The 25,842-nt window shown below is 45.9% G+C and overlaps 1 protein-coding gene across 1 annotated transcript in view; it reads left to right on the top strand.

The window, feature by feature from the left end:
• Positions 1–24,091, top strand: part of LOC137377618 (cysteine and histidine-rich domain-containing protein 1-like) — a 45,135-nt gene extending 21,044 nt beyond the window's left edge. The window contains exons 5-11 of the mRNA XM_068047458.1: positions 249–352; positions 6,033–6,094; positions 7,762–7,832; positions 14,438–14,543; positions 16,110–16,229; positions 20,098–20,160; positions 23,573–24,091. Of these exons, the coding sequence (XP_067903559.1) occupies positions 249–352; positions 6,033–6,094; positions 7,762–7,832; positions 14,438–14,543; positions 16,110–16,229; positions 20,098–20,160; positions 23,573–23,848 (802 nt within the window). The 3' untranslated portion in view covers positions 23,849–24,091. The remainder of the gene's footprint in view (positions 1–248; positions 353–6,032; positions 6,095–7,761; positions 7,833–14,437; positions 14,544–16,109; positions 16,230–20,097; positions 20,161–23,572) is intronic.
• Positions 24,092–25,842: the final 1,751 nt, after the last annotated feature.

The raw sequence follows: 25,842 nt of genomic DNA, 5'->3' as shown, positions 1-25,842 counted from the left end.
TCGATTTCTAACCCATGCTGCACCTGACCTGAGAGTGCTGGACAGGGCAGGCTAGAAAGGAGTTTACTCTGCATCTAATCTTTTCTCCACTTGCCCTGAGGGTGGTGTTGCTGACTTTGGAGGGGTGTCCCATTCCCCACTTCTGAAAATCATCCCTTTGAATAGCACTGATGCACCTATTAAAATAGTAGATCTGAATAATCTGCATGATAGGTTGCTTTTGTTAATTGTTTTCTTTATTCTGATAGTTCTGATGAACCGTTGGTAAAACTGCCTCAGAAAGTCTCTAAATCACTGCAAGAGTCTCTGGAGAAGCTCAGTGAATCAACTCAGAAAATAGGCACAAAGGGAGGTAAATACTAGAGCAACAACAAACAACAACTTGTATTTATCTGGCACCTTTAATGTAGTAAAATGTCCCAAGGCACTTTGCAGCAGCGTTATCAAGCAAAATCTGACACCGAGCCACATAAGGTGATATTTGGGCAAATGACCAGAAGCGTGATCAAAGAGGTAAGTTTTAAGGGCAGAAGGAGGAAGGAGAGGCAAAGAGGTTTTGGGAGGGAATTCCAGAGCTTAGGACCTTGGCAGCTGAAGGCATGGCCACCAATGGTGAAGCAATTAAAATCGGGGATGTTCAAGAGGAGCACAGATATCTCGGAGGGTTCGAGGAGATTACAGAGATAGGAAGAGGGAAGGGCATGGAGGGATTTGATAACAAGGATGTGAATTTTAAAATTGAGGCGTTGCTTAACCAGAGGTAGGTAGACTCTAAGGGCTGAATTTTAACTCCCAAAAACAGGTGGGTTGGAATTGGGTTAGAGACTTAAAATTCAAAAAATCTGAACCAGGAACCCAACCCACCTCAAACCCACCCTCTTCTGGTTTAAACAGAGGTGGGATGAGTGGCAGACAACCAATCAATTTGCGGGAGGTGGGTTGGTCATTTAAATGGTATAATGAATCTGCGTGCCTTCATTTCAACAGTGATTCTATTTTTCACTAATGTCAGCCGGGTTTCCTAGTTCTTGGGAACACAGCAGGTGAAAGGGGGTGAGTAGGATTGAATCCATGAGGCAAGTGCCTTTGCAGTGTAGCTAGTGGGTGAAGAGGAGCAGGGGTAGTTCCCCCAGCCCCAACAACACCCTCCCCTCCATTATCGAATGCCCTCCAACCACCATCAGACCCCCCAACCACCATCCATACACCACCCCCACAACCATCAGATCCATCTGCCGCCATAGGACCCCACAACTGTGATTGGACCCCCCAAGGATGATCAGAAACATCCCGAATGATCAGGAGCCTCCCCCATGTTTGGGACCACCCTGTGAATTTGACCCCCGCCCACGATTGGGCCCTCTTCCCCTGCCACCTGCTCCTCACCACACACCCCCACCCCGCTACTGGCACAATCTCTCTCATTCCCCACTAAATCTACCTGCTCGCCTTGGCTGCGGCCTTGTGCTGCAAGTTTCCCAACCCAACAAACCTCCTACCTGTCAATCAGGCTGCCTGTAGGCAGGAAACCGACACAAAAAATTTAAAGTGTATGTTCAGGAAACCTGTTCTTTTAGTTTTTGTTTTGACCTCCAAACCACAGCCCCCCACACAGAATGTGCCTGTGGGCTAAAATCCAGCTTTAAAAGAATCTATTATTTAAAAAAAAATTCATTCTGGGGATATGGGCATCACTAGCAAGGCCAGCATTTATTGTCCATCCTTAGTTACCCTTGAGAAGGTGGCTGTGCCTTCTTCAACTGCTGAGTGTGGTGAAGGTGCTGCCACGGTGCTTTTAGGAGGGAGCTCCAGAATCTTGATCCAGCAACAATGAATGAACGACGATAAACGTCCAAGCCGGGATGGTGTGTGCCTTGGGGGGGCACTTGGGGTTGATGATTTTCTCATATGACTGATGCCCTTGCCCTTCTAGGTGGTTTGGTGGTGGGGGCGGGGCAGTGGGTCGCTAGTTTGGGAGCTTCTGTCAAAAATTCTGCAGGTAAATTCGCATCCAGTGAAATGTAGCTCCTGTACTGCTGGAGCAGGGGACTGAGATTTAGGAAAGGCTTGCTGAAAGTTAAAAGTAGTCTCAAAGGGGCCATAGGCATCTCTCTCCATTAGAGAGAGAGAGAGACAATTGGGATCAGAAAGATGTTTTTCTTCCTTCAGACTTGATGTTGTCTGTGGAGGATGATAGATCAGAGTTAAAGAGTCAAGATATGAAGATAGATGGATGTTCTGAAATCTTGGGCTGGATTTTTGAGTTGGGGCAGGAAATGGAAGTCAGGACCATTTCCGGGTCCCAAACCCATTCCTGTGGGAAAACAGAAATGAGTTCCAAGTTTCATGGGGGCGACCCCTGAATTGATAGGGAGACGGATTTGGCAGCCAATTAGCAGCCGCAGGGGTGGGAATGGAAGCAGGGAAACTCAAGTGCGGGCCTTCTTGAACCACTGCAGTCCATGTGGGGTAGGGACACACACAGTGCTGTTAGGAAGGGAGTTCCAGGATTTTGACCCAGTGACAGTGAAGGAACGGCGATATAGTTCCAAGTCAGGATGGTGTGTGGCTTGGAGAGGAAGTTGCAGGTGGTGGTGTTCCCAACCATTTGCTGCCCTTGTCCTTCTAGGTGGTAGAGGTCGCAAGTTTGGAAGGTGCTGTCCAAGGAGCTTGGTGTGTTGCTGCAGTGCATCTTGTAGAAGGTACACACTGCTGCCACTGTGCGTCGGTGGTAGAGGGAGTGAATGTTTGTGGATGGGGTGCCAATCAAGCGGCCTGCTTTGTCAGGAATGGTGTCGAGCTTCTTGAATGTTATTGGAGCTGCACCCATCCAGGCGAGTGGAGATTATTCCATGACACTCTTGGCTTGTGCCTTGTAGATGGTGGATAGGCTTTGGAGAGTTAAGAGGTGAGTAACTTGCCACAGGATTCCTAGCCTCTGACCTGCTCTTGTAGCCACGGTATTTATATGGCTACTCCAGTTCAGTTTCTGGTCAATGGTAACCCCCAGGATGTTGATAGCGGAGGATTCAGCGATGATAATGCCACTAAATGTCAAGGGGAGATGGTTAGATTCTCCCTTGTTGGAGATGGTCATTGCCTGGCACTTGTGTGGCACGAATGTTATTTGCCACTTATCAGCCAAAAGCCTTGATATTGTCCAGATCTTGCTGCATTTCTACACGGACTGCTTCAGTATCTGAGGAGTCGCGAATGGTGCTGAACATTGTGCAATCATCAGCGAACATTCCCACTTCTGACCTTATGATTGAAGGAAGGTCATTGATGAGGCAGCTGAAAATGGTTGGGCCTAGGACACTACCCTGAGGAAGTCCTGCAATGATGTCCTGGAGCTGAGATAATTGACCTCCAACAATCACAACCATCTTCCTTTGTGCTAGGTGTGATTCCAACCAGCGGAGAGTTTTCCTCCTGATTCCCATTGATTTCAGTTTTGCTAGGTCTCCTTGATGCCATACTTGGTCAAATGCTGCCTTGATATCAAGGGGAGTCACTCTCACCTCACCTCGAGTTTAGCTCTTTTGTCCATGTTTGAACCAAGGCTATAATGTGGTCAGGAGCTGAGTGGCCCTAGCGGAACCTAAACTGAGCGTCACTGAGCAGGTTATTGCTAAGCATGTGCCAATTGATAGCATTGTTGACGACACCTTTCATCACTTTACTGATGATTGAGAGTAGACTGATGGGGTGGTAATTGTCCTGCCTTTTGTGTACAGGACATACCTGGGCAATTTTCCACATTGCCAGTGTCGTAGCTGTACTGGAACAGCTTGGCTAGGGGTGCGGCAAGTTCTGGAGCACAAGTTTTCAGTACTATTGCCCGAATGTTGTCCGGACCCATAGTCTTTACAGTATCCAGTGCCTTCAGTCATTTCTTGATATCACGCGGAGTGAATCGAATTGGCTGAAGACTGGCATCTGTGATGCTGGGGACTTCAGGAGGAGTCCAAGATGGATCATCAACTCAGCACTTCTGGCTGACGATTGTTGCAAATGCTTTAGCCTTATCTTTTGCACTGATGTGCTGGGCTCCCCCATCATTGAGGATGGGGTTATTTGTGGAGCCACCTCCTCCAGTTAGTTGTTTAATTGTCCACCACCATTCACGACTGGATGTGGCAGGACTAGAGAGCTTAGATCTGCTCCGTTGGTTATGGGATCGCTTAGCTCTGTCTATCGCATGCTGCTTACACAGTTTGGCATGCAAGTAGTCCTGGCTTGTAGCTTCACCAGGTTGACACCTCATTTTGAGGTATGCCTGGTACTGCTCCTGGCATGCCCTCCTGCACTCTTCATTGAACCAGTGTTGTTCTCCCAGCTTGATGATAATGGTAGAGTGGGGATATGCCAGGTCATGAGAATGCAGATTGTAGTTGCGTACAATTCTGCTGCTGCTGATGGCCCACAGCGCCTCATGGATACCCAGTTTTGCATTGCTAGATCTGTTCTAAATCTATCCCATTTAGCACGGTGATAGTGCCACACAACACGATGGAGGGTATCCTCAATGTGAAGGTAGGACTGCGTCTCTACAAGGACTATGCAGTGGTCACTCCTACCAATACTGTCATGGACAGGCGCATCTGCGGCAGGCAGATTGCTGATGACGAGGTCAAGTATGTTTTTCCCTCTTGTTGATTCCCTCACCACCTGCTGCAGACCCAGTCTAGCAGCTTTATCCTTTAGTACTCGGCCATCTCGGTCACTCGTGGTGCTACCAAGGAACTCTTGGTGATGGACATTGAAGTCCCCCACCCAGAGTGCATTCTGTGCCCTTGCCACCCTCAGTGCCTCCTCCAAGTGCTGTTCAATATGGAAGAGTACTGATTCATTAGCTGAGGGAGGGCAGCAGGAGGTTTCTTTGCCCATGTTTGACCTGATGCCATGAGACTTCATTGGGTCCGGAGTCGATGTTGAGGACTCCCAGGGCAACTGCCTCCCGACTGTTTACCACTTTTCTGCCACCTCTGCTGGGTCTGTCCTTCCGGTGGGACAGGACATACCCAGGGATTGTGATGGCGGTGTCTGGGACATTGTAAGGTATGATTCCGTGAGTATGTCTATGTCAGGCTGTTGCTTGACTAGTCTGTGGAACAGCTCTCCCAATTTTGGCGCAAGCCCCCAGATGTTAGTAAGGAGGATTTTGCAGGGTCGACAGGGCTGGATTTGCCATTGTCATTTCCGGTGCCTAGGTCGATGCTGGGTGGTCCGTCCGGTTTCACTCTTTATTGCCCATGTAGCGGATTGATATAACTGAGCAGCTTGCTAAGCCATTTCAGAGGGCAATTAAGAGTCAGCCGCATTGCTGTGGGTCTGGAATCACATGTAGGCCAGACCAGGTAAGGACAGTAGATTTCCTTCCCAAAGGTCTGGTCTGCCCCAAACAGCGCATGCAGCCCTCCTCTCCCATGAAAATCTCAACACCCCCCCATTAACAAACTCATGATGAGCTTCTCAACCACCTTAATTGGCTCTAATCAGGGATTGGGCAGGATCGTGATGCCACCCTCCCCCAACCCTGAACACAACCAGGTGGGACTGGCATTGGGAAATAGGCACGCTGCCCAGCGCCTGTGTTTTCAGGCCCCATCCGCCTCTGTGACCACCCCCAGCAGGACCTGAAAATTCAGGCCCTTGTTGGATTATCTTTGGGCATCAAAAAGTATTTATATTGAATATTCCCTTGGATGATTAAATGGGTCTGTGATGTTCTTTGAATTGTGTGTATGTGCTATTTAGAAGGTTTGGATTTGATGGGCCAAAAGTGCTTTTCTCATTCCATGCATTCTTATGTTCTCATCTCCATTATGAAAATATATTACTAATTTAGCCCATAATGCTGCATCATGTCACTATTCAAGAACATTTTTCAATTGATGATAATGATTCCCCACTTCTTAGTTATTAGATTGGCCAATGTTAGAGGTACCTGGGAGGAGAGTTTCAGCGGTAACATATCCAGGTTAAAGTGGCGAATGATTGAACTAAACCTGTATTATCTTCTATTTCAGAGGAAGACCCCAGTAGTGGAGTTAAAGTGGACACTTTATGTAAACATGCTGGCTGTAAGAAGGTGGGTTGTACTCTAACTGTACTCTAATTTTATTCAGATTAAGAGTTTGTTTTATATTTTTTCTCCCTTTTGATCAGGGCTTTATTAATAGGGGCATAGCGTACTAGAGCAAGACAATTATGTAGAACTTATACAAGACACTAGTTCGACCTTAGCTGGAGTATTGCGTCCAGTTCTGGGCATCGCACTTTAGGAAAGATGTGAGGGCATTGGAGAGAGTACAGAAAAGATTCACGAGAATGGTTCCAGGGATGAGGAACTTTAGTTATGAAGATAGATTGGAGAAGTTAGGACTGTTTTCCTTGGAGAAGAGAAGGCTGAGAGGTGATTTGATAGAGGCATTCAAAATCATGAGGAGTCTAGACAGAGTAGATAGAGAGAAACTGTTTCCATCCCGTGAAAGGATCGAGAACAAGAGGGCACAGATTTAAAGTAATGGGTAAGAGAAGCAAAAGTGACATGAGGACAAACTTTTTCACAGAGCCAGTGGTTAAGGTCCGGAATGCACTGCCTGAGGACATGGTGGAGACAGGTTCAATTAAAGCATTCAAAAGGGAATTAGACTGTTCTCTGAAAAGCAAGAATGTGCAGGGTTACGGGAGAAGACGGGGGAATGGAACTGAGTGAATTGCTCTTTCGGAGAGCCAGTGTGGACACGATGGGCCGAATGGCGTCCTTCTGTGCTGTAACAATTCTGTGATTCTGTGACATTGTCACCACACTACTCTCCCCGGCTAAGACTACAGGCAGGTGACCTTCTCGCCAAGTCTGTGCCGTGCATTCCTGGAGCTGGTGGTCTAGGAGGTGGTCTGGCTGGCAATTCTTTCTCCAAGTGTTGTTCTTTTCTTGTGTCAAAATGTCTGGCATTTGCTTGGACCTGAATCTGTGACCTGTTTGTCCATGGGGCATCACCTCTTGCCACCTTCATGGAAACAGTAACATGGTGGTCTTGGGAATGGTAGCATAGCAGTTATGTTACTGGACTAGTGATCCAGAAACCTGGATGAATGTTGTGGAAAAATGAGTTTAAATTTCACCACAGCAGCTGCCAATTAATTAAAAAACTCTGGAATTAAATAAAAAGCTAATATCAGTAATGGTGAATATTTAACTACTGGATCGTAAAAACCTCTTGGTTCACTAGTGTTCTTTAGGAAAGAAAATCTGCTGTCCTTACACAATTTGGCCTACCTGTGACTTCAGAGCCACAGCAAGGTTGTTCACTATTAACTGCCCTCTGAAATGGTCTGACAAGCCACTCAGTTGTATTCAAGAAGGCAGCTCACACCATCTTCTCAACGGCAATTAGGGAAGGAAAATAATTGCTGGTCTTTCCAGCAATGACCACATCCTGTGAATAAGTTAAAGAAAAATTTCCATCAATAAAGCGTGCTTAATGTAGTAAAGCAACACAGGAGTATTAGTTTGACACTGAGCCACATAAAGACATATTAGGACAGGTTTCCAAAAGCTTGGCCAATGAGGTAGGTTTTTGAGGAACGAATTAAAGAGAGAGGTAGAGATTTAAATAGGGAATTCTGGAGCTTAGGGCCTACCCATCATGGGTCAGTGAAGTACTAGCACAAGGGAAGACCCAGGAGAAGGCACATTTCCTTAACTTTGTGATGTCCTTCCCTGTAGTGCTCTTCTTTCATTTTCTCTGACAGACATTTCAAGGGCCAGAGAGTGATCTGGAAACATGCAACTTTCATCCTGGAATACCCATCTTCCATGAAGGGTGAGTTTTCACAACAATAATAACAACTCCTTGAATTAATTCATTGAAATTTACTGAGTTACATTTCTATGAGCTTTATCAGTCCTCCAATATCTTGCCTGAATGGCTATTATTGTGTAAGAAAGTGAATGCCATCTGATTATTTTGACTGCAGAGGGCATCACAGTCATGCCTGATCCTATTCTTCCCCAAAACCCACACATGCACTTTTTAGCAGAAGTCAATGGATAGCAATCAAAAGTGAGAACTTTTGCTGATTTTCACCTCCTTAGCCCAGGGACATGGAGACCAATTGTAGTGCCAATCTGCAATCTCAACTGAGATTGACCAACTCAGCACAGACTGCTGTTAGAGCCATGATCGTTTTGAATGGCAGAGCAGGCTTGAGGGGCTGAATTGCCTACTCCTGCTCCTAGTTCTTATGCTCTTAGAGCTTGGGATCTTCCTGATCCATGCAGATTGTTACCATGTGGTGTAATTACCTCTGGGCCATTGGAGCTCCCTTCCCTTCCCCTATTGACTTTCTCTCCAATAAGTTCCCATTTGTATATATTTTGCAGGTATGTCAGTGTATGAGTCATAGAGTCGTACAGCATAGAAACATGCCCTTCGGTCCACCATAATGCCTATCTATACATGCCGACCATAATGCCTATCTATACTAGTCCCACCTTCCTGCATTAATTCCATATCCCTCTACGCCTTGCTCATTCAAGTACCTGTCCAGATGCCTCTTAAATGTTGCTACTGTTCCTGCCTCCACCACCTCCTCAGGCAGCTCATTCCAGATACCCACTATTCCTTGTGTGAAAAATGTACCCCTCTGATCCCCTTTAAACCTCCTCCCTCTCACCTTAAATCTATGCCCTCTAGCTTTAGTCCCCTACCATGGAAAACAGACTCTGGCTATCTACCCTATCTGTGCCTCTCATAATTTTATATACCTCTATCATGTCCCCTCTCAGTCTCCTTCTCTCCAGGGAAAACAGACCCAGCCTATCCAATCTCTCTTTATAACTCAAGCCCTCCAAACCAGGCAACATCCTTGTGAATCTTTTCTGCACCCTCTCTAGCTTAATCACATCTTTCCTGTAGTGCGGCAACCAGAACTGCACACAGTACTCCAAATGCGGCCTAACTAAAGTTATGTACAACTGTAACATGACGTCCTAACTCTTGTACTCAGTTCCTCGGCCGATGAAGGCAAGCATGCCATACGCCTTCTTCACCACCCTGTCTACCTGTGTTGCCACTTTCAGGGAAGTATGTACTTGCACCCCAAGGTCTCTCTGCTCAACAACACTCCCCAGGGCCCTGCCATTCACTGTATATGTCCTGCCCTGGTTTAACTTCCCAAAATGCATCACTTCGCACTTGTCTGCGTTAAATTCCATTTGCCACTCCCTTGCCCACTTTCCCAGTTTATCTATATCCTGTTGTAACCTTAGACAACCTTCTTCACTGTCCACTATACCACCAATTTTGGTGTCATCTGCAAACTCATGCCCCCTACATTCACATCCAAGTCCTTTAATATATATGTCAAACAACAGAGGGCCCAGCACCGATCCCTGCGGCACACCACTGGTCACCGGCCTCCAATCTGAAAAGCAACCCTCCACTACCACCCTCTGCCTCCTATCACCAAGCCAATTTTGTATCCAATTGGCTAGCTCACCCTGGATCCCATGTGTTCGAACCTTCTGGACCAGCCTACCATGCAGGACCTTGTCAAAGGCCTTGCTAAAGTCCATGTGGACAACGTCCATCGCCCTGCCCTTGTCAATCCTCTTGGTCATCTCCTCAAAAAACCCAATCAAATTCGTGAAACATGATTTCTATTCTATTCCTAATCAGACCTTGCCTTTCCAAATGCATATAAATCCTGTCTCTCAGAATCCCTTCCAACAACTTTCCCACCACTGATGTAAGGCTCATCAGCCTGTAGTTCCCTGGCTTATCCCTGCTGCCCTTCTTAAATAAAGGCACAACATTAGCTATCCTCCAGTCTTCCGGTACCTCACCCGTGGCTAACGATGATACAAAAATCTCTGCCAGGGCCCCAGCAATCTCCTCCCTTGCTTCCCACAGCATCCTAGAATGCATCTGGCTAGGCCCTGAGGATTTATCCACCTTAATGCGCTTCAAAACTTCCAACACCTCCTCCTTTGTAACGAGAAGTATTCATTTAAGACCTCGCCCATTTCCTGTGGCTCCACACATAGATTACCACACTGATCCTTAAGGGGACCTACTCTCTCCCCAGCTACCCTTTTACTCTTAATATACTTATGGAATCTTTTAGGATTCTCCTTTATCTTATCTGCCAGGGAAATCTCATGGCCCCTTTTCGCCCTCCTAATTTCCTTCTTAAGTGTACTCCTACATCCCCTATACGCCTCGAGGGACTCGCTTGATCCCAGCTGCCTATACCTGACATATGCCTCCTCCTTTGTCCTGACCAGACCCTCAATATCCCTCGTCAACCAAGGTTCCCTAAACTTGCCAGCCTTACCCTTCCATCTAATAGGAACATGCCGGCCCTGAACTCTTCCTATCTCACTTTTAAAAGCCTCCCACTTGCCAGACGTCTCTTTGCCTGTAAACTGCCTCTCCCATTCAACTTTTGAGAGTTCCTGTCTGATGCCATCGAAATTATCCTTCCCCCAATTTAGGACTTCAACCTGAGGACCAGTCCTATCCTTTTCCATAACTATCTTGAAGCTAGTAGAGTTATGGTCACTGGTCCCAAAGTGCTCCCCCACTGACGCATCAACCACCTGCCCATCCTCATTTCCCAAGAGGAGGTCGGGTGTAGTCCGTTCTCTAGTAGGGCCATCCACACACTGCTTCAGAAAACTATCCTGGACACACTTAACAAATTCTTCCCCATCTGATCCCTTAACACTAAGGCAGTCCCAGTCAATATTAGGGAAGTTAAAATCATCTACTATTACAACCCTATAATTGCTACACCTATCTGTGATTTCCCTACATATATGCTCCTCCAATTCCCTCTGACTATTGGGGGGCCTATAGTATAATCCCATCAAAGTGATCACCCCTTTTTATTTCTAAGTTCAACCCATATGGCCTCGCTGGACGTTCCCCCCGGGATATCCTCTCTAAGTACTGCTGTAATGTCTTCCCTAATCAATAGTGCACTCCCCCTCCTCTCTTACCTCCACCTCTGTCACGCCGGAAGCATCGGTACCCCGGAACACTGAGCTGCCAGTCCTGCCCAACCCTCGACCACATTTCCATAATAGCTATAATATCACAATCCCATGTACCGATCCATGAGTTCATCTGCCTTACCTGGAAGGCTTCTTGCATTAAAGTAAATGCAGTTTAGCCGACCAGACCTTCCATGCTCCCTGTCCTGCCCCTGCCCGGCCTGCCTACTGGATTTGCTTGCTTTAACCTCTGCATTTGCCTCAACTATCTCATCGTAGAGACTACTACTTTGGGTCCCACCCCCCCCTGCAAGACTAGTTTAAACCCTCCCGAGTATTACTCGCAAACCTTCCTGCAAGGATATTGGTCCCCTTCCAGTTCAAATGCAACCGTCCCGCTTGTACAGGTCACCTCTGCACCAGCAGAGATCCCAATGGTCCAAGTAGCTGAAGCCCTCCCGCCTACACCAGCTCTTCAGCCACGCATTCATTTGCCTTATGCTCCTATTCCTACCCTCACTAGCACGTGGCACAGGGAGTAATCCTGAGATTACAACCCTAAAGGTCCTGCTTTTTAACCTTCTGCCTAACTCCCTATATTCACTTTGCAGGACCTCATCTCTCTTCCTGCCTATGTCGTTAGTACCAATATGGACCACGACCTCTGGCTGCTCACCCTCCCCTTTCAGAATGTCCTGCAGCTGATCCAAGACATTCTTGATCCTAGCACCAGGGAGGCAACATACCATCTTGGAGTCTCGTTTGTGGCCACAGAAACACCTATCTGCATCCCTTATGATAGAATCCCCTATCACTATAGCTCTTCCAACCCTTTTCCTCCCCTGCTTTGCAACAGAGCCCTCCGTGGTGCCACGGACCTGGCTGTTGCTGCTTTCCCCTGGGAGGTCATTCCCCCCCAACAGTATCCAAAGCGGTATATCTGTTTGAGAGGGGATTGGCCACAGGGGACTCCTGCACTACCTACCTGTGCCTACTACTCCGTCTGGTGGTCACCCATCCCTTTTCTGCCTGTGCGGCCATTATCTGCAGTGTGACCATCTCACTAATCGTGCTATCCACGACGTCCTCAGCATTGCGGATGCTCCACAGTGAATCCACCCGCAGCTCCAGCTCCGTAATGTGGGTAGCCAGTAGCTGCAGATGGATACACTTCCTGCACATATGGTCATCAGAGACACTGGAAGCGTCCCTGATTTCCCATATAGCACAGAAGGAGCATATCACGGGGCTGAGCTCTCCTGTCATGACTTACCCTTAGATTAATTAGTTAGTCCCTTAATTAAAAAATATTAATTACACTGGGGGTCTTGTTCTACCCACTACAATCTAAAGTCCTTAATAAGCTACACTGAATTTAAAAAAAACACTTTAGTAGTACTCACCTTATCACCAGAGGTTTTTTTTTCAACAAAAAAAAACTTTCCCCTTATTTTTTTAAAGATATTTAAATGCACTAACAGCAGTGACTCACCAAACAATCAGCTTGCAGCTCTCCTCTGACGTCACTGTTGGCTTTTTTTTTCTTTTTTTTTCACAACTTCGGCACGCTGGATGTGCTCCTCTCCCGGAAGGTAAGAGCAGTATGGCAGAAAGAAGATTTCAAAAGATAATATTGAAAACTACGAGAACAAAGTGCTGACAGATATAGACTAAAGGGTAAATGTCACATTCCCAGCATTCATTTGCACCTGAAGGTAGTGTGGGTTGGGGAATTAGGACTACAACATTCCCCTGGGGTGCAGCTCAATACCAGGGGAATGTTTTCACTGCATTTTCTGTAAATCTCACTACTTAAAATGGCCACAACAGGTGACATGGTCGCACAGTGTATTTGAATTTTGCTACTCTGTGCCACAGAGCATCAGGAGGTGATAACTTATTCATGTTTGCCATGGCATTGTAGGAAGTGATGGCCTGGGCGAGTGTTTCTTAATCGGAATGGAGGAATGGAATATTGAAGAGAGTTACTTTAAGAAAAGGAGAATGAATATTGGGAAGATTCATTGCAGGGACAGAAGGAAGGAACAGTGCAGAGAATTGCTGAGGGGATGGGCGTCAGAGGGAGAATCTTTGCAAGGAGGGACTATCTGGGAGAGCATCACTGTAGGCAGAGAGGGGGAAACAAGGGAAATACTGCAAGAGAGAGGGAGCAAACAGTCAGTGCAGTGATGGAGGCAGAGAACATAGAATGAGTAACTGCGGGGAGGGGTGAACACTGCCAGCTGCCTTCCCAGACCTGCTGTCAGTTGATTATAGAACCCCATCATCAGCTGCTTCATCAATGACCTTCCTTCAATCATAAGGTCAGAGGTGGGGATGTTCGCTGATGATTGCACAATGTTCAGCACCGTTCGCGACTCCTCAGATACTGAAGCAGTCCATGTAGAAATGCAGCAAGACCTGGACAATATCCAGGCTTAGGCTGATAAGTGGCAAGTAACATTCGTGCCACACAAGTGGCAGGCAATGACCATCTCCAACAAGAGAGAATGTAACCATCCCCCCTTGACATTTAATGGCATTACGATCACTGAATCCCCCACTATCAACATCCTGGGGGTTACTATTGACCAGAAACTGAACTGGAGTAGCCATATAAATAACGTGGCTGCAAGAGCAGGTCAGAGACTGAGAATCCTGCGGCAAGTTTCTCACCTCCTGACCCCACAAAACCTATCCACCATCTACAAGGCACAAGTCAGGAGTGTCATGGAATACTCACCACTTGCCTGGATAGGTGCAGCTCTAACAACACTCAAGAAGCTCAACACCATCCAGGACAAAGCAACCCGCTTGATTAGCACCCCATTCACAAACATTCACTTCCTCCACCACCGACGCATAGTGGCAGCAGTGTGTACCATCTACAAGATGCACTGCAGCAACACACCAAGGCTCCCATGACAGCACCTTTCAAACCCGCGACCTCTACCACCTTCTCAAGGGGATTTAGGGATGGGCAATAAATGCTGTCCTAGCCAGCGATGCCCACATCCCATGAATGAATAAAAAAAAAAGCATTGTTCTTGGGAATGGAATGTGGCACAGAAAGTTATGGAAGGCAAAATAAAAAAGAGTTTATTTTGAATTGTTCAGTTTAAAAAAAGCTGCCTTTTGCTTTATGGAAAGAAAACTTAGAAGAAACTCAGACCTTTGGAAAAATATTGTGGCGACGTTTGGGCTACGACAGTGCTCTCAAAATCTTTCAATAGTTGGATGAATAAATTGAGAGACAAAGATGATCAGTAGAAATGTTTTGCAAGGAATGCAACTGTTCAAGATAATGGAGGAGGATTTTGGAATTTTGCCTGATTTAACTTTTGAGGGCAGGGAATAACTTTGCTTGAACCTTTTTGGGCTTGATGGGCCAAATACCATTTCTCTTTCTATGTTTTTATTTTCTAATAGAATGAAATATTGGAGCTGCTGTAAGATAAAGACTACAGAGTTTGAAGACTTCATTGAACAGCCTGGCTGCGTTAAGGGCAAGCATCTCTGGACCAAGAAAGAAGCGGTAAGTCCTATGTGGGATCCCATCTGGTCTGCGATAAAATGAGCCAGTCTGGATGAAAAATATTCCTGTTTTTGTACAGTTAGCTACAGATTGAATCCAGTCTGCCAGACACTTTTGCAGTAGCCTACTAGTGTAATCTATTATTGACCTAATATGCACATGCCAGCCTCAGATAAAGGAGTTCAAAGATGGTGAAGTGAGAGATCACTTCAGCCATTGGGATATTGTAGCAAGGATATTCACCAGTTAATTACTTCAGGAATTACTACTGGCTCCCTGTGATGAAGAATCCATCATGCATAAAACCCTGAAACTTTTAGATTAGATTAGAGATACAGCACTGAAACAGGCCCTTCGGCCCACCGAGTCTGTGCCGAACATCAACCACCCATTTATACTAATCCTACACTAATCCCACATTCCTACCAAACATCCCCACCTGTCCCCATATTTCCCTACCACCTACCTATACTAGTGACAATTTATAATGGCCAATTTACCTATCAACCTGCAAGTCTTTTGGCTTGTGGGAGGAAACCGGAGCACCCGGAGAAAACCCACGCAGACACAGGGAGAACTTGCAAACTCCACACAGGCAGTACCCGGAATCGAACCCAGGTCCCTGGAGCTGTGAGGCTGCGGTGCTAACCACTGCGCCACTGTGTTTTATCTACTTGCTCCCAGAAGATAGATGAGCCGGTAAGTGACATAGAAAGGATTTGGTAAGTGCACTGGCAAGTGTGAAACTGAACCATATAGACTAAGAAGGACATAGGTTTTATTCCCAATCAGTGCTGGGCAATCTGATCTCGGCCAGGCTACAAGGTGCATGCTGTGGTGAAGGCTGACAGCAGGAAAGTGCAGCAGGTGAATGAAGTGCTAAACAAGTGAAGTGCCTTCCAAGAAGTTGGCAATCACTCGTCAAGCAGTGAATGCACTCTCTGAGAGAAGTGCTTTGAATAGCAGCCTCTCACCTGGTCATGGCTGCAGCGCTTCAGTTTCACTGATCAAAGCCTTCCCAATTTGTCAGTTTCACTGAAGAAGCTCTTCAGGCTGTGCACGTGCCTCGGTGACTGGTGAATTGCTGGCAGGTTGGAAAACCGTTGCCTTGGCTTGAAATCCAGAATTGAGGATTAAAACAGCACTTAATTTGCTTTTTAAGTATCTTAATTGGTTTCCTGACAGATCCAAGGGGGGGGGGGGTGTGACACAGTGAAACCCGGAAGATGGCAGGATGATGTCAGGATCCCGACTCAACGTCACTTTTAAGGGATTTAACTCCCCACATGCACACAAATCTGCCTCCCCTTACCTGGGAAAATTCCCCCCCAAAAATGTCACAAGTAGAATTAATGTCCATGGTGTGCGAAACCTCAACTGACTATTGAATCATGATTCATACTGTATAAAGAGAACCCTACCCATATTGCCATAGCTGTGTGATAGTTACTTAGCTGTGCATTTATGAATTTGAGACAACCATTTCCTTGAACTGGCCTGGCAGTTGACATAAATGCACATTTTTCACCCACAAGTATTTACCATGCCCCTGTCTTATTGTTTTAGGATAAAAAACTGGTTGGCTGCCGGCATGACTGGCACCAGACTGGCAGTGTGGTAGTCATCACAATCTATGCAAAAACATCTAACCCAGAGCGCAGCTACGTAGATGCTAACCGTACAATGGTAAGTACAACATCATTTAAACCCTAGAATTTAAAAACCTTCAACAAATACAGATGGAAAAATAAGAGAATCTTAAATCAGAACTTTTATTTATTTTTGGGAAACTTGAGTGAAAGCTTTTAAACATAAAAGATACCATAAAGGAACTTTAGGTGAAAGTGGGTGCTGCTGTAAGAAGCTTCACTCTAGTTGTTTTGGAGGAGGTGCAGCGATAACAGTGAACTAAAGCTTTTTTTATTTTATTTATTTTTTTATTTATTTAGAGATACAGCACTGAAACAGGCCCTTCAGCCCACAGAGTCTGTGCCGACCAACAACCACCTATTTATACTAATCCTACATTAACACCATATTCCCTACCACATCCCCACCATTCTCCTACCACCTACCTACATTAGGGGCAATTTACAATGGCCAATTTTACCTATCAATCTGCAAGTCTTTGGCTGTGGGAGGAAACCGGAGCACCCGGCAGAAACCCACGCGGTCACAGGGAGTACTTGCAAACTCCGCACAGGCAGTACCCAGAACTGAACCTGGGTCGCTGGAGCTGTGAGGTTGTGGTGCTAACCACTGCACCACTGTGCCGCCCACAAGCTTGGTAGGTACTAGGCCATAGAAGGCAGATCTTTAGGACCTGATTCAACTTGGGTCCCACCAGTGCATCACCTGTCTGATACTCAGTGGGGAACAGTGTGTAAAGTGGCTGTGCCTTGCCAACTACACAGGGCAGGATTTTTAGGTGCTGATGGGGGCAAGAGCGGAGGTGGGCAGGCACGGAAATTCGGACTGCTTGTCGGCATGCTGGTTTTGTGTGGCTATTCCCGCCGTTAGCAATTTTCCCCAAGACAGGGTTAGGCGGACCCAGGCAACCTGCCCGATTTGGAAATGAGGCCAATTAATCTTGTTGACCAGCTTACTGTCAGTTCATTAAGGGTCAGTTTGAAATTTTGGTGGGGGCGCACGGGTTGCACACTGGATCAGGGGCAGTCCAGGTACATGGAAGTGGCAACACAGCGGGGAGCCAGTCATGGCTGTGCCATGAACTTAGCTGGGCCCATAAAAGGGAGCATGGCTGAGAGGGACACTCAGCCATTGGCACACAGATGCCATCAGGTGTGCAGAGTTTGCAGAGAGAGTGTTCTTACGAGCTCGGCCAGTGGAGGGGGTTGTGACCCTCCTGGCACCGTGGGGGCATGGTGGGTGGTGGTGGAGTGGTGATGGTGGAGAGATCATTGTGGGTGTCTGTAAGCAAGGCAACAGCTGGTGATGGGATTATGGTTCTCAAATATTGGGTTGGATTTTACCAAGCCCACGATGTCAGGCTCCGTGGCAGGGGGGAAGTGGGGGGCGGAATATGGGTTCGGCAGCTGCCCATCATGGAGGCTAACGCCGGAGGGCCCGGCCTAATCCTCCTGGCGGCGGCTAGGCTCTGTGGTGGCTCCCCTGCTGCTGAGTGACGGGAACTGAATCTAAATATTTAAATGAATGACTTGAATAAATTTAAATAAACCTACCTGAAATCTTCCGGGCCCACTGCGATCTTCGTCGCGACAGCCGTCACTCCCACGCCTTCAAAACCCTGTCCAGGGAAAGTTGGTGTGACACTGTGGGGAGGGTGGAGGAGTTAAGATATTTAGTGCAGGGGGCGGGGAACGGGGTTAAATAAACACAATGGGTGTAGGGGATGGTGGGAAGGGGTGAACTTTAAACTTTGTGCAGTTTGTGGGGGGAAGGTCAGATTTAAAAGGTAAGTGTTTTGGTGGGGGATAGGGCAAATACTTAATGTAATTGTTATTGGGGGTTGGGAAAGGAGCTTAGAAATTTATTTGATAAATTTTGGGGGGAATATCTTGAAAAATGTAAATATGCCGGTAAGGCTGCCTGCCCTTTAAAAATGGCGGCAATGCCTACGCACATCAGCTGACTCCATTGCCATCAAAGGAAAGCCCGCCCCCTCCACGTGATTGAGGGGGGCTGGCCGCCCCAGCTATTTAAATGAGCTGCCATGCGGGAGATAGTGGCGGCTCTTCGGCATGTGGCGAATGGACTCCTCCATTCTCAACCCATGACCCCGCACTGCCTCAGGGAACTCTTGACATGTGGGTACACAGCTCACGCTGCTTGCTGGTCCAAGTCGAGCCTCCTTTCTTGTAACTCCCGAAGCCCTGCATCTGCACCCAGCTGAGCATGGCTTTGTCTGACCTCCATCCTCTGAGGGGGACTGCGCACTGCTGCCTCTGCCTCTCTAACCTCCTCCTTCACACCAGTGCCCTACTCTTCACCCAGTCCAACGCTATTTAAGTGCATGCAAGGACCCAGCAACATGAGTGTATCTGCGCTGGTGGGCGCGCTTGTAAGATGTGACATTGCTGGCTGTGTTGTTACGGTTTCTTGCAATGGCCCTGGGGTAGCAACAGGATTCAGGCATTCCCCCTCCACAACTGATCCTGTGGGAGACACAAAAAGTAGATCATAAGAACAAGCCTTTGACAGCAGTAGCCTCTGCAGAGCTGAGGCTTCCAAATGCAGCTGATGTGATGGGTATGCCCATCTGTCCTTGCCCCGCTTGGTCCTGCGGGGCCACCCTGGCAAGTTCCATCACTGCCTCCTCCACTGCACTGACAATGGCGAGCTGGGGCACTCCTCCTCCGATGACAGCCCTCTCCCTGTCATTATGTGTCCTTTCCTCCTGCAGTGACAAAACTGCTGGACTCTCTGACCAATGCCATTGGCTCATTTACATAAGAAGCTGCATGTATCAATGCTGCCAGGTTATCAACGGTGCTATGGCTCCAGGCATTACTGAGGGGTCAGTAAGTGCCTCGGGCACACATTCCTCACAAATTCAGGACCAGCATATGCCCTCAGGCTCCTCAGCTCGTGTGTCTGCTGGAGGTTGAATACCTGGAGGCCTGTCAGCAGGGTCTCTTGTTGCACTCACTTTGGCAGGGCAAAGACGGTCATTAAACTTGTTGCGGCGCCGCATCCAGTTCCTCCATACTACACTTATGCTGCTGACAGTCTCAGCCACCGCCAGCCATACCTGTTTTATTTGGCTATGTGGCCTTCTCCTGCCACCCTCCGGAAAGATGACCTCCCTCCTCTCCCTCATGGCCTCCAGGAGTACCTCAAGGTCTGCATCAGTGAAGCGTGGGGCAGCCCTGCCCCGGGTGCCAGGCCTTGTCTCGCTTCCTGTCTCCCTGGTGCTTGCATTCCTGCTTCCTAATGGCTGCCACAGTTATGGCTGTCGTGATGCCTTTAAATTGGGCCTGCACTTTCAAGCCCTGTCTCCATCCCACACCTGCTGCTGCTAACTGGCCACCCAAACCATCCTCCAGCCAATTGGCAGTCCATCTCTGTGCAGGGTGTGTCCCCCCCCACCCACCCCTGGGCCGGGGTCAGGATCTGGGAATGGTCCCAACATCACGTTGCTGACCCTGGAGGCAAACTCCTGCCCATAATTTCAGGATTGTGTCAGTTCCTGGAACCAGATTTGAGCCAACCTTTTCTGAGATCTCTGATCTTCGAGCAACTAATTTCTAAAGTTATGAAAGTGGATGGAAACATCATAAAGAACATAATAAAGGTTATAGTAAGTGCACTGCCTTGCCACTGTTAAAATGTAGTTTTGTGCCAGGCTCTTATTATACTAGTGATGCAAAGCCCCAAGTAATGTTAGGAAAATGTTTCACATCTCTCACTTTGGTGTACTGAGGAAGCACTTGCTAAGAGAACTACCAGTTATGCATCAATGCATATCCAAAATCTCTTTGCATTGGAGTTGAAACTTTTAATATAGGTGCAGTCAAAAAGGTAAAATTGATGACCACAATATTTACTAGTTTTTTTCTTTATCTTTTTACAGTTGACTATCCATATCATGTTTGAACAGGATAAAGTGTTTCACAAAGTATTAAATCTGTGGGGTGTAAGTATTCTTTGTGTTTTTTTCCCCAATTTTCTCTCTTGTTTCTTAAAGCTGCTGCCTCTCACTAGGGTATGATATTTCTAATACTTCCCCACTACCCCTAATGGCTATATTTTATGAGTCTAGACAGCAGTGTCAGCCAAATGTAGCACCTCCACTGCTACCTTAAGAGATTAGCTAACTCTGTACAAGCCAGGGGATCAAACCAGGGATAGAGCAGTTCTGTAGGACTTACTTCCATGGTGGCCAGTGACTGAGCTACTGGGGGTCTTAACTTTTCTTTGAGATTGGTTTTTCACCACCTTTTCATTGTTGGGACCTGGCTTGCATCCAACTACAACCATTGGAACAACAGTCTCCCTTGTGTGGGCTGTAAGTTTTTTGTTGAAAAGCATTTGGGACAGTCTCAACCTAATTCCTAATGGATGCAAGTCTGCCAACACAAAATTACTCACTGGGCAGCAAATTAAAACAGTTGCAAACTAATTTCTTGTAGGACCTTTAGAGCCAAGAGATGGAAGAAAGGCTACTGTTGAACCCAGTCCCACAGAAGCTCTTGGTAACAAAACATAAATGAGAAAAACATTTCAGTTTTTCTTCAATATTATTTGTTAACAATGTATAGCTGTAATATATTTTAAATCTTAGATTTGCAATCCCCATGTGCAACATCAAGGGAGATTGTCGAATAATTTATCAAAAGTCTTATGACTGAACATACTTCTAGTGTCACAATTTTGTCACACTTCTGACATGTTTTCTCAAGCACCTGTAATGCCAGCTTTATAACTACCTGTCCATATTCACCATTGTATCCTACTTGACATTTATAGTGTACTCTAATCTCTGTGTCAGGAGCTTGTGGGTTCACGCCCACTCCAGAGACTTGAGCACGTAATGTAGGCTGACAATTAAATGCAATACTGAGAGAACATTGAATTGCTGGAGCTGCTGTTGTTCAGCTAAAAGATTAAACTCAGGCCCCATCTGCCTTTTCAGGTGTATGTAAAAGATCCTGTGGCATTAATCAAAAAGAGCTGAGGGGTTGTCCTGGTGTCTTGGCCAACATTTATTCCTCAACCAACACTACCAAAACAGATTATCTGGTAACTTATGTTATTAGCAATAGTGGGACCTTCCTGTGCACAAATTGGCTCCTGCATTTGCCTACATATCAATGCTGACTGCACTTCAAAATAATGAATTAGTTGTGAAGTGCTTTGCAACATCCAGAGGACATGAAAGAAGCTATATAAATGCCATTTCTATATGTTTTCTACACTATTCTGTCCTCCCACAATATTGCACCAAAATTACCACTATGTTCACAACTAATAGGATATTTTGTAATTCAGCTTTCCTGCCACTAAGAGTAAGGTATAATTTTTATTTCCATTTCTTTCTAACTTCTATATCTTTCCTTTCACTATTTCTTCTATCTCCGCTCATCTTGGCTGCTACTGCATGGCTCTGCACTTCCCCACCATCTCAGGTTTCTTGCCACCATGTAACAGGAACTGGCACTTATGATCCTATTATTTCAGGCTTCTGGCCCCAGCCCCCAGGCCACACCCACCTACGGCTATAGATTTGCCACTTTTGCTTGGGCTCTGACTGTCCCTATCCTACTCTTGGACCCCAGTGCACGTTCTTTGATTCTGCTATCAACTGTATCTGCCTGCTTGCTTACACCATCTAGTGCCCTACAGCTGCTGTGTTTTCCAGTTCTTAGGCTATCTGCATTCTGCTCCTAGCACTGCAGTCCAAACTCCTTACCTTCTTTGCTGATTGCTGTTTTTGTCTTAGGCTTTTGCCTGTTCATTGTCCTCAACCCACTTTGCCAATTTCCTATCATCAACACAGTGGGAGATATACTAGTTTATACAACAATGAAAATTAAATGCGTGCATTCTCCTCATTTAAGACTCTCCTTAAAACCCACTAACTAAAACTTTGGTCACCCCTCTTAATAGCTCTTTTGGCGCAGTGTCAAATTTTATTCTTCCAATTACAACTCTATGAGTGCCTTGGGATTTTATGTTAAAGGTGCAATATAAGGATGTTGTTGCTATTGCAACTGCTAAATTAATGAAGATGTTAACTCAAAATGAGCCAACACCTTTATTTAAAGTAGCACACAGAGGAATATCCTATAAATGCATTAACATGTCTGTAAGTAATATTATACAAGATTTCAACCCATTTTATTTGCAGTTGTTGAGTATATTTTAATGGCATACAGATACAAAGCTAATTTTGATGTCTGAGCAACTAAATTAAGATTTCTTTCAGTGTCTACAGGGGGAATTTTATGTTCACCCCACGGTGACTTTGGGGACAGGGAGAGCATATAAATGGGCGGTATGTTGGTGGGAGCAGGGACATCGTTTCTACTGAAATTAAGTCCGAAGAGGGAAGGCCTGTGGACGGTCTACGCCCCCCCCCCCCACTGCCAATTGACGCCCTTAAGTGGGCGATTAATGCCCAGTTAAGGGTCTCACCCTGTCACTGCCAGTATTAGCCCAGCGGTGCATTGATTACTCACTGCATGGGGAGCACACCAAACAAACCCGTGTGAGTTGCTGGCCGGTTCTGGGGGAGGGGGGGTGGATCCGTCATTAATAAGCACAGTGCCTGATCGAGCGACCCAGCATTGGGAAGAGGGGCCCGCTGACAGCCGCCCCCCTGCCCTTGCTGCTGACCCCCTTCCCACACGACCCCCACCCCACGAAACCCCTGCCGCTGAGACTTTCCTTTGGCCTGGGTCCATGGCCTCAGGTGAGTGCTCCGCTGCCTCCGTGGTGACACTGCTCAGTAAAGGAGGGTCTTCTCTCGCCGGGGTCCTTAATCCTGGGAAAGGCCTGCTGCTCTCCACCTAATTGGCACGTATACGGCAGGCCTTCCCCAGAGGAAGCGAGGCAGGGCTCACGCTGGCGCTTTTGCCGGTGGCTGAGACCACCGTCGCCAAGACAAAATCCCAGCCTGTATGGGTGAACTGACTTCTTAATAAAGTAGCAGATCCAGGAGCACACAAATGTGCTAGCAATTTAAAGGTTAAATAAAAAATTACTGACAAAAAGTATGACTGGCTAACATCATAAATAATTGAACACTCTTCTGAATGGATGAAGACAAATATAGTTAGTTAAATCAACATTGGAATTGTAACTGGTCAGTAGAGGGTGCTCTTATCACATGCTCTGCAATGCAAGTAAATGTCCTTAAAGTTGCAATATTTTTATGAGAAAATATTTGGCAATTGGTGTAAATAGGTGAAAAACCTTCATGCCACTTGGATGTGACATCACTCTGTGGTGCAACATTCCTGAGAGTAGCCATCAAGCAAGCCTTCATTAGGATTGTAACCCTTGGCAAAATGAGTAACCCCAGTTGAAATTAATTCCTTCCTCAGGTCATTGATGTAGAGAAAAGCTTTGCTAATATGGGTCCAACAAAAGTGGAAATCAGCCTTAAAAAAATGGATCCTGTCACCTGGGCCAAACTTGAACTGCCACCCCTCAAAATTGAAGAGAAAGAAAAGAATGGAAAAGAAGAGAAAGAAAAAGAAAGTAAACGTTTAGCCCAGGAGAAAAAAGAAATCTATTTGGGTGATGAACCACCCCCTTTGGAGGATGATGAGTCTGATGACAGTTTAGGACTGTCTGATACCGATGAGGAATTTGATTGATGACTCATTTGATGTTGAGTAGCCGTGTTCTAGACTCCACACTATGTATAGTGAAGGACTGTGCTACTGTGCAGTTTCACTTATATGATGTTGTCTATCAGATTATTTTGTGGTGGTTGACTTATATTTAAGACCTTCTGGAACTTAGTTAGCAGTGTGGACTATTTTGTGATGCAGCAAATATATGCTGATCAGAATGTAAAAGACTAAAGATTGAAAATAAATGATCATTCGATGACAGTATTGCCAGAGCTCAGTCTGAATTTGAAGTGCATTCATTTTACATTTTTATATACTATAACAGCATTAAAGTAGGAGGTATCTCAAACCAAATGTTACCACATGTTTTGACCTCGGGGAGATTGCTAATGTGGCAAAAAATACAAGATATGAACCCCCAGATGAAATACATGATAAGCTTTCCCATTTTAAGTCTTATTATAACAACTAAAAGAAAATCCCAATTAACCAACTAGTTCTTTGTAAGTAATTGATACCCCAAGTTACAAACAAAGGTGTTTTCTGTACTTATACAACACTTGAAACCCTCACACCACACTTTTATATGTTACATAGTCCTTTATGATGATGAAATTCTTTGTGATTAAAATTCCCAAACTTCTGCCAGTTACAATGGGTTGGATCTCGCAGACTTTTCAAAATCAATATTATCTTTGCTTCCTTCTCTGAGCAATTTCAACCTGGACATCTGTGAATAATGTGATTTCCGGTGATCCATTACTCCTCTGCCAGCTTCGATTCTCCAAACAGGTTCAAGTCTCCACAGCCTTTCGCTGTATATCTTCAGAGAGCAGGCATTCTTTCTTTCTCTCTCTCTCTCCAGCTGCCATTGCTGGGTGTCTTCTCTTACAACTTGGCCTGAGGCTGCAGCCTGATGGTTTTCTTCTCACAGCCTGTTTGAGGCCACAACCTGATGGTTCCTTCCTTGCAGCCTGTTTTTCTGCAGAAAGTCTGTTAAATTTATCTGGACTTAGAATTCAATAGTTTATTGTTCTGCTCCAAAATGCAGAGACCAGTAGGTTGAGTTCCACAAAGCTACTTAGCCTTTCCATTGCCCCCAGGTGTTCACACCTGCTTGGTTCGTTTGCATGTTCTCAATGGCTGACTCTTCATTTTATGATCCAAAAGTCTGGGATGGCGAAACCTATTGTTGTTCAGCTGTTAGTGTTGTAGTCTCTGTTCTTCAGAAGACAGTCTTTGATTTGTTCTCTCTGTTGTCCTGGTAACCTTTCACAGAGTGGAGGTGAGGTCAGCTGACCTTTGAGACTCTATCTTGAACTTTTAGAGATCACAATCTTTCAGACATAATCATGTTACAAGGTCCAGCATTCATAACACCAGGAGAGATGTCTCATCAAGTGGACTCCCATAGTAACGGAGAGCACAAGAAGCGCATTTCTCACTGTGGTGATGGCTTAGAGGTAGACATAGAAAAGAACTGTGACCTGTAAAGAGTGAGGATTTTTTACATTTATGCTCAATTGTTAAGGGAATAAAATATGAGGAAAAATAGAGAAGCTTAAGCCTGCAGTCTAGAGTGAAAGTTAGGGGTTTCTAATGTATTAAATGGTTATAGATAAGGTGAGTCTAGCTTATTACTTTAAGTCAGGCCAGTAGAACAAGAGGACATACATATAAGTTAGTGAAAAAGACATGCAGAACAGATATACTAGGAAAATGTTTGTATTTAAAGGACAATTAACAGTTAAGGAAGTAGAATGCAATTTAAAATTTGATTCTAGGTTGCATGAACTGGAGTATTGAGGGACAAGTTTTGACTGGCCCTTTCTCAGCCTCAACTTCTCTTATTTAATTTGTGTGTGTGTGTTCAAGAGCAGGGACTAACCAGTAATTATATGGGCTGATTTGATAATTAAGGGTTTTGCAATAACTCATCACATCATAGTCACTGGGCTCAAATAGCAACGTATCTGTTCATAGAATCATAAGAGTGATATAGCACAGAAGGAGGC

Source organism: Heterodontus francisci, chromosome 15, assembly GCF_036365525.1.
Source record: "Heterodontus francisci isolate sHetFra1 chromosome 15, sHetFra1.hap1, whole genome shotgun sequence".
Lineage (NCBI taxonomy): Eukaryota > Metazoa > Chordata > Chondrichthyes > Heterodontiformes > Heterodontidae > Heterodontus > Heterodontus francisci.
This window is presented reverse-complemented; position numbering and strand designations above follow the sequence as displayed.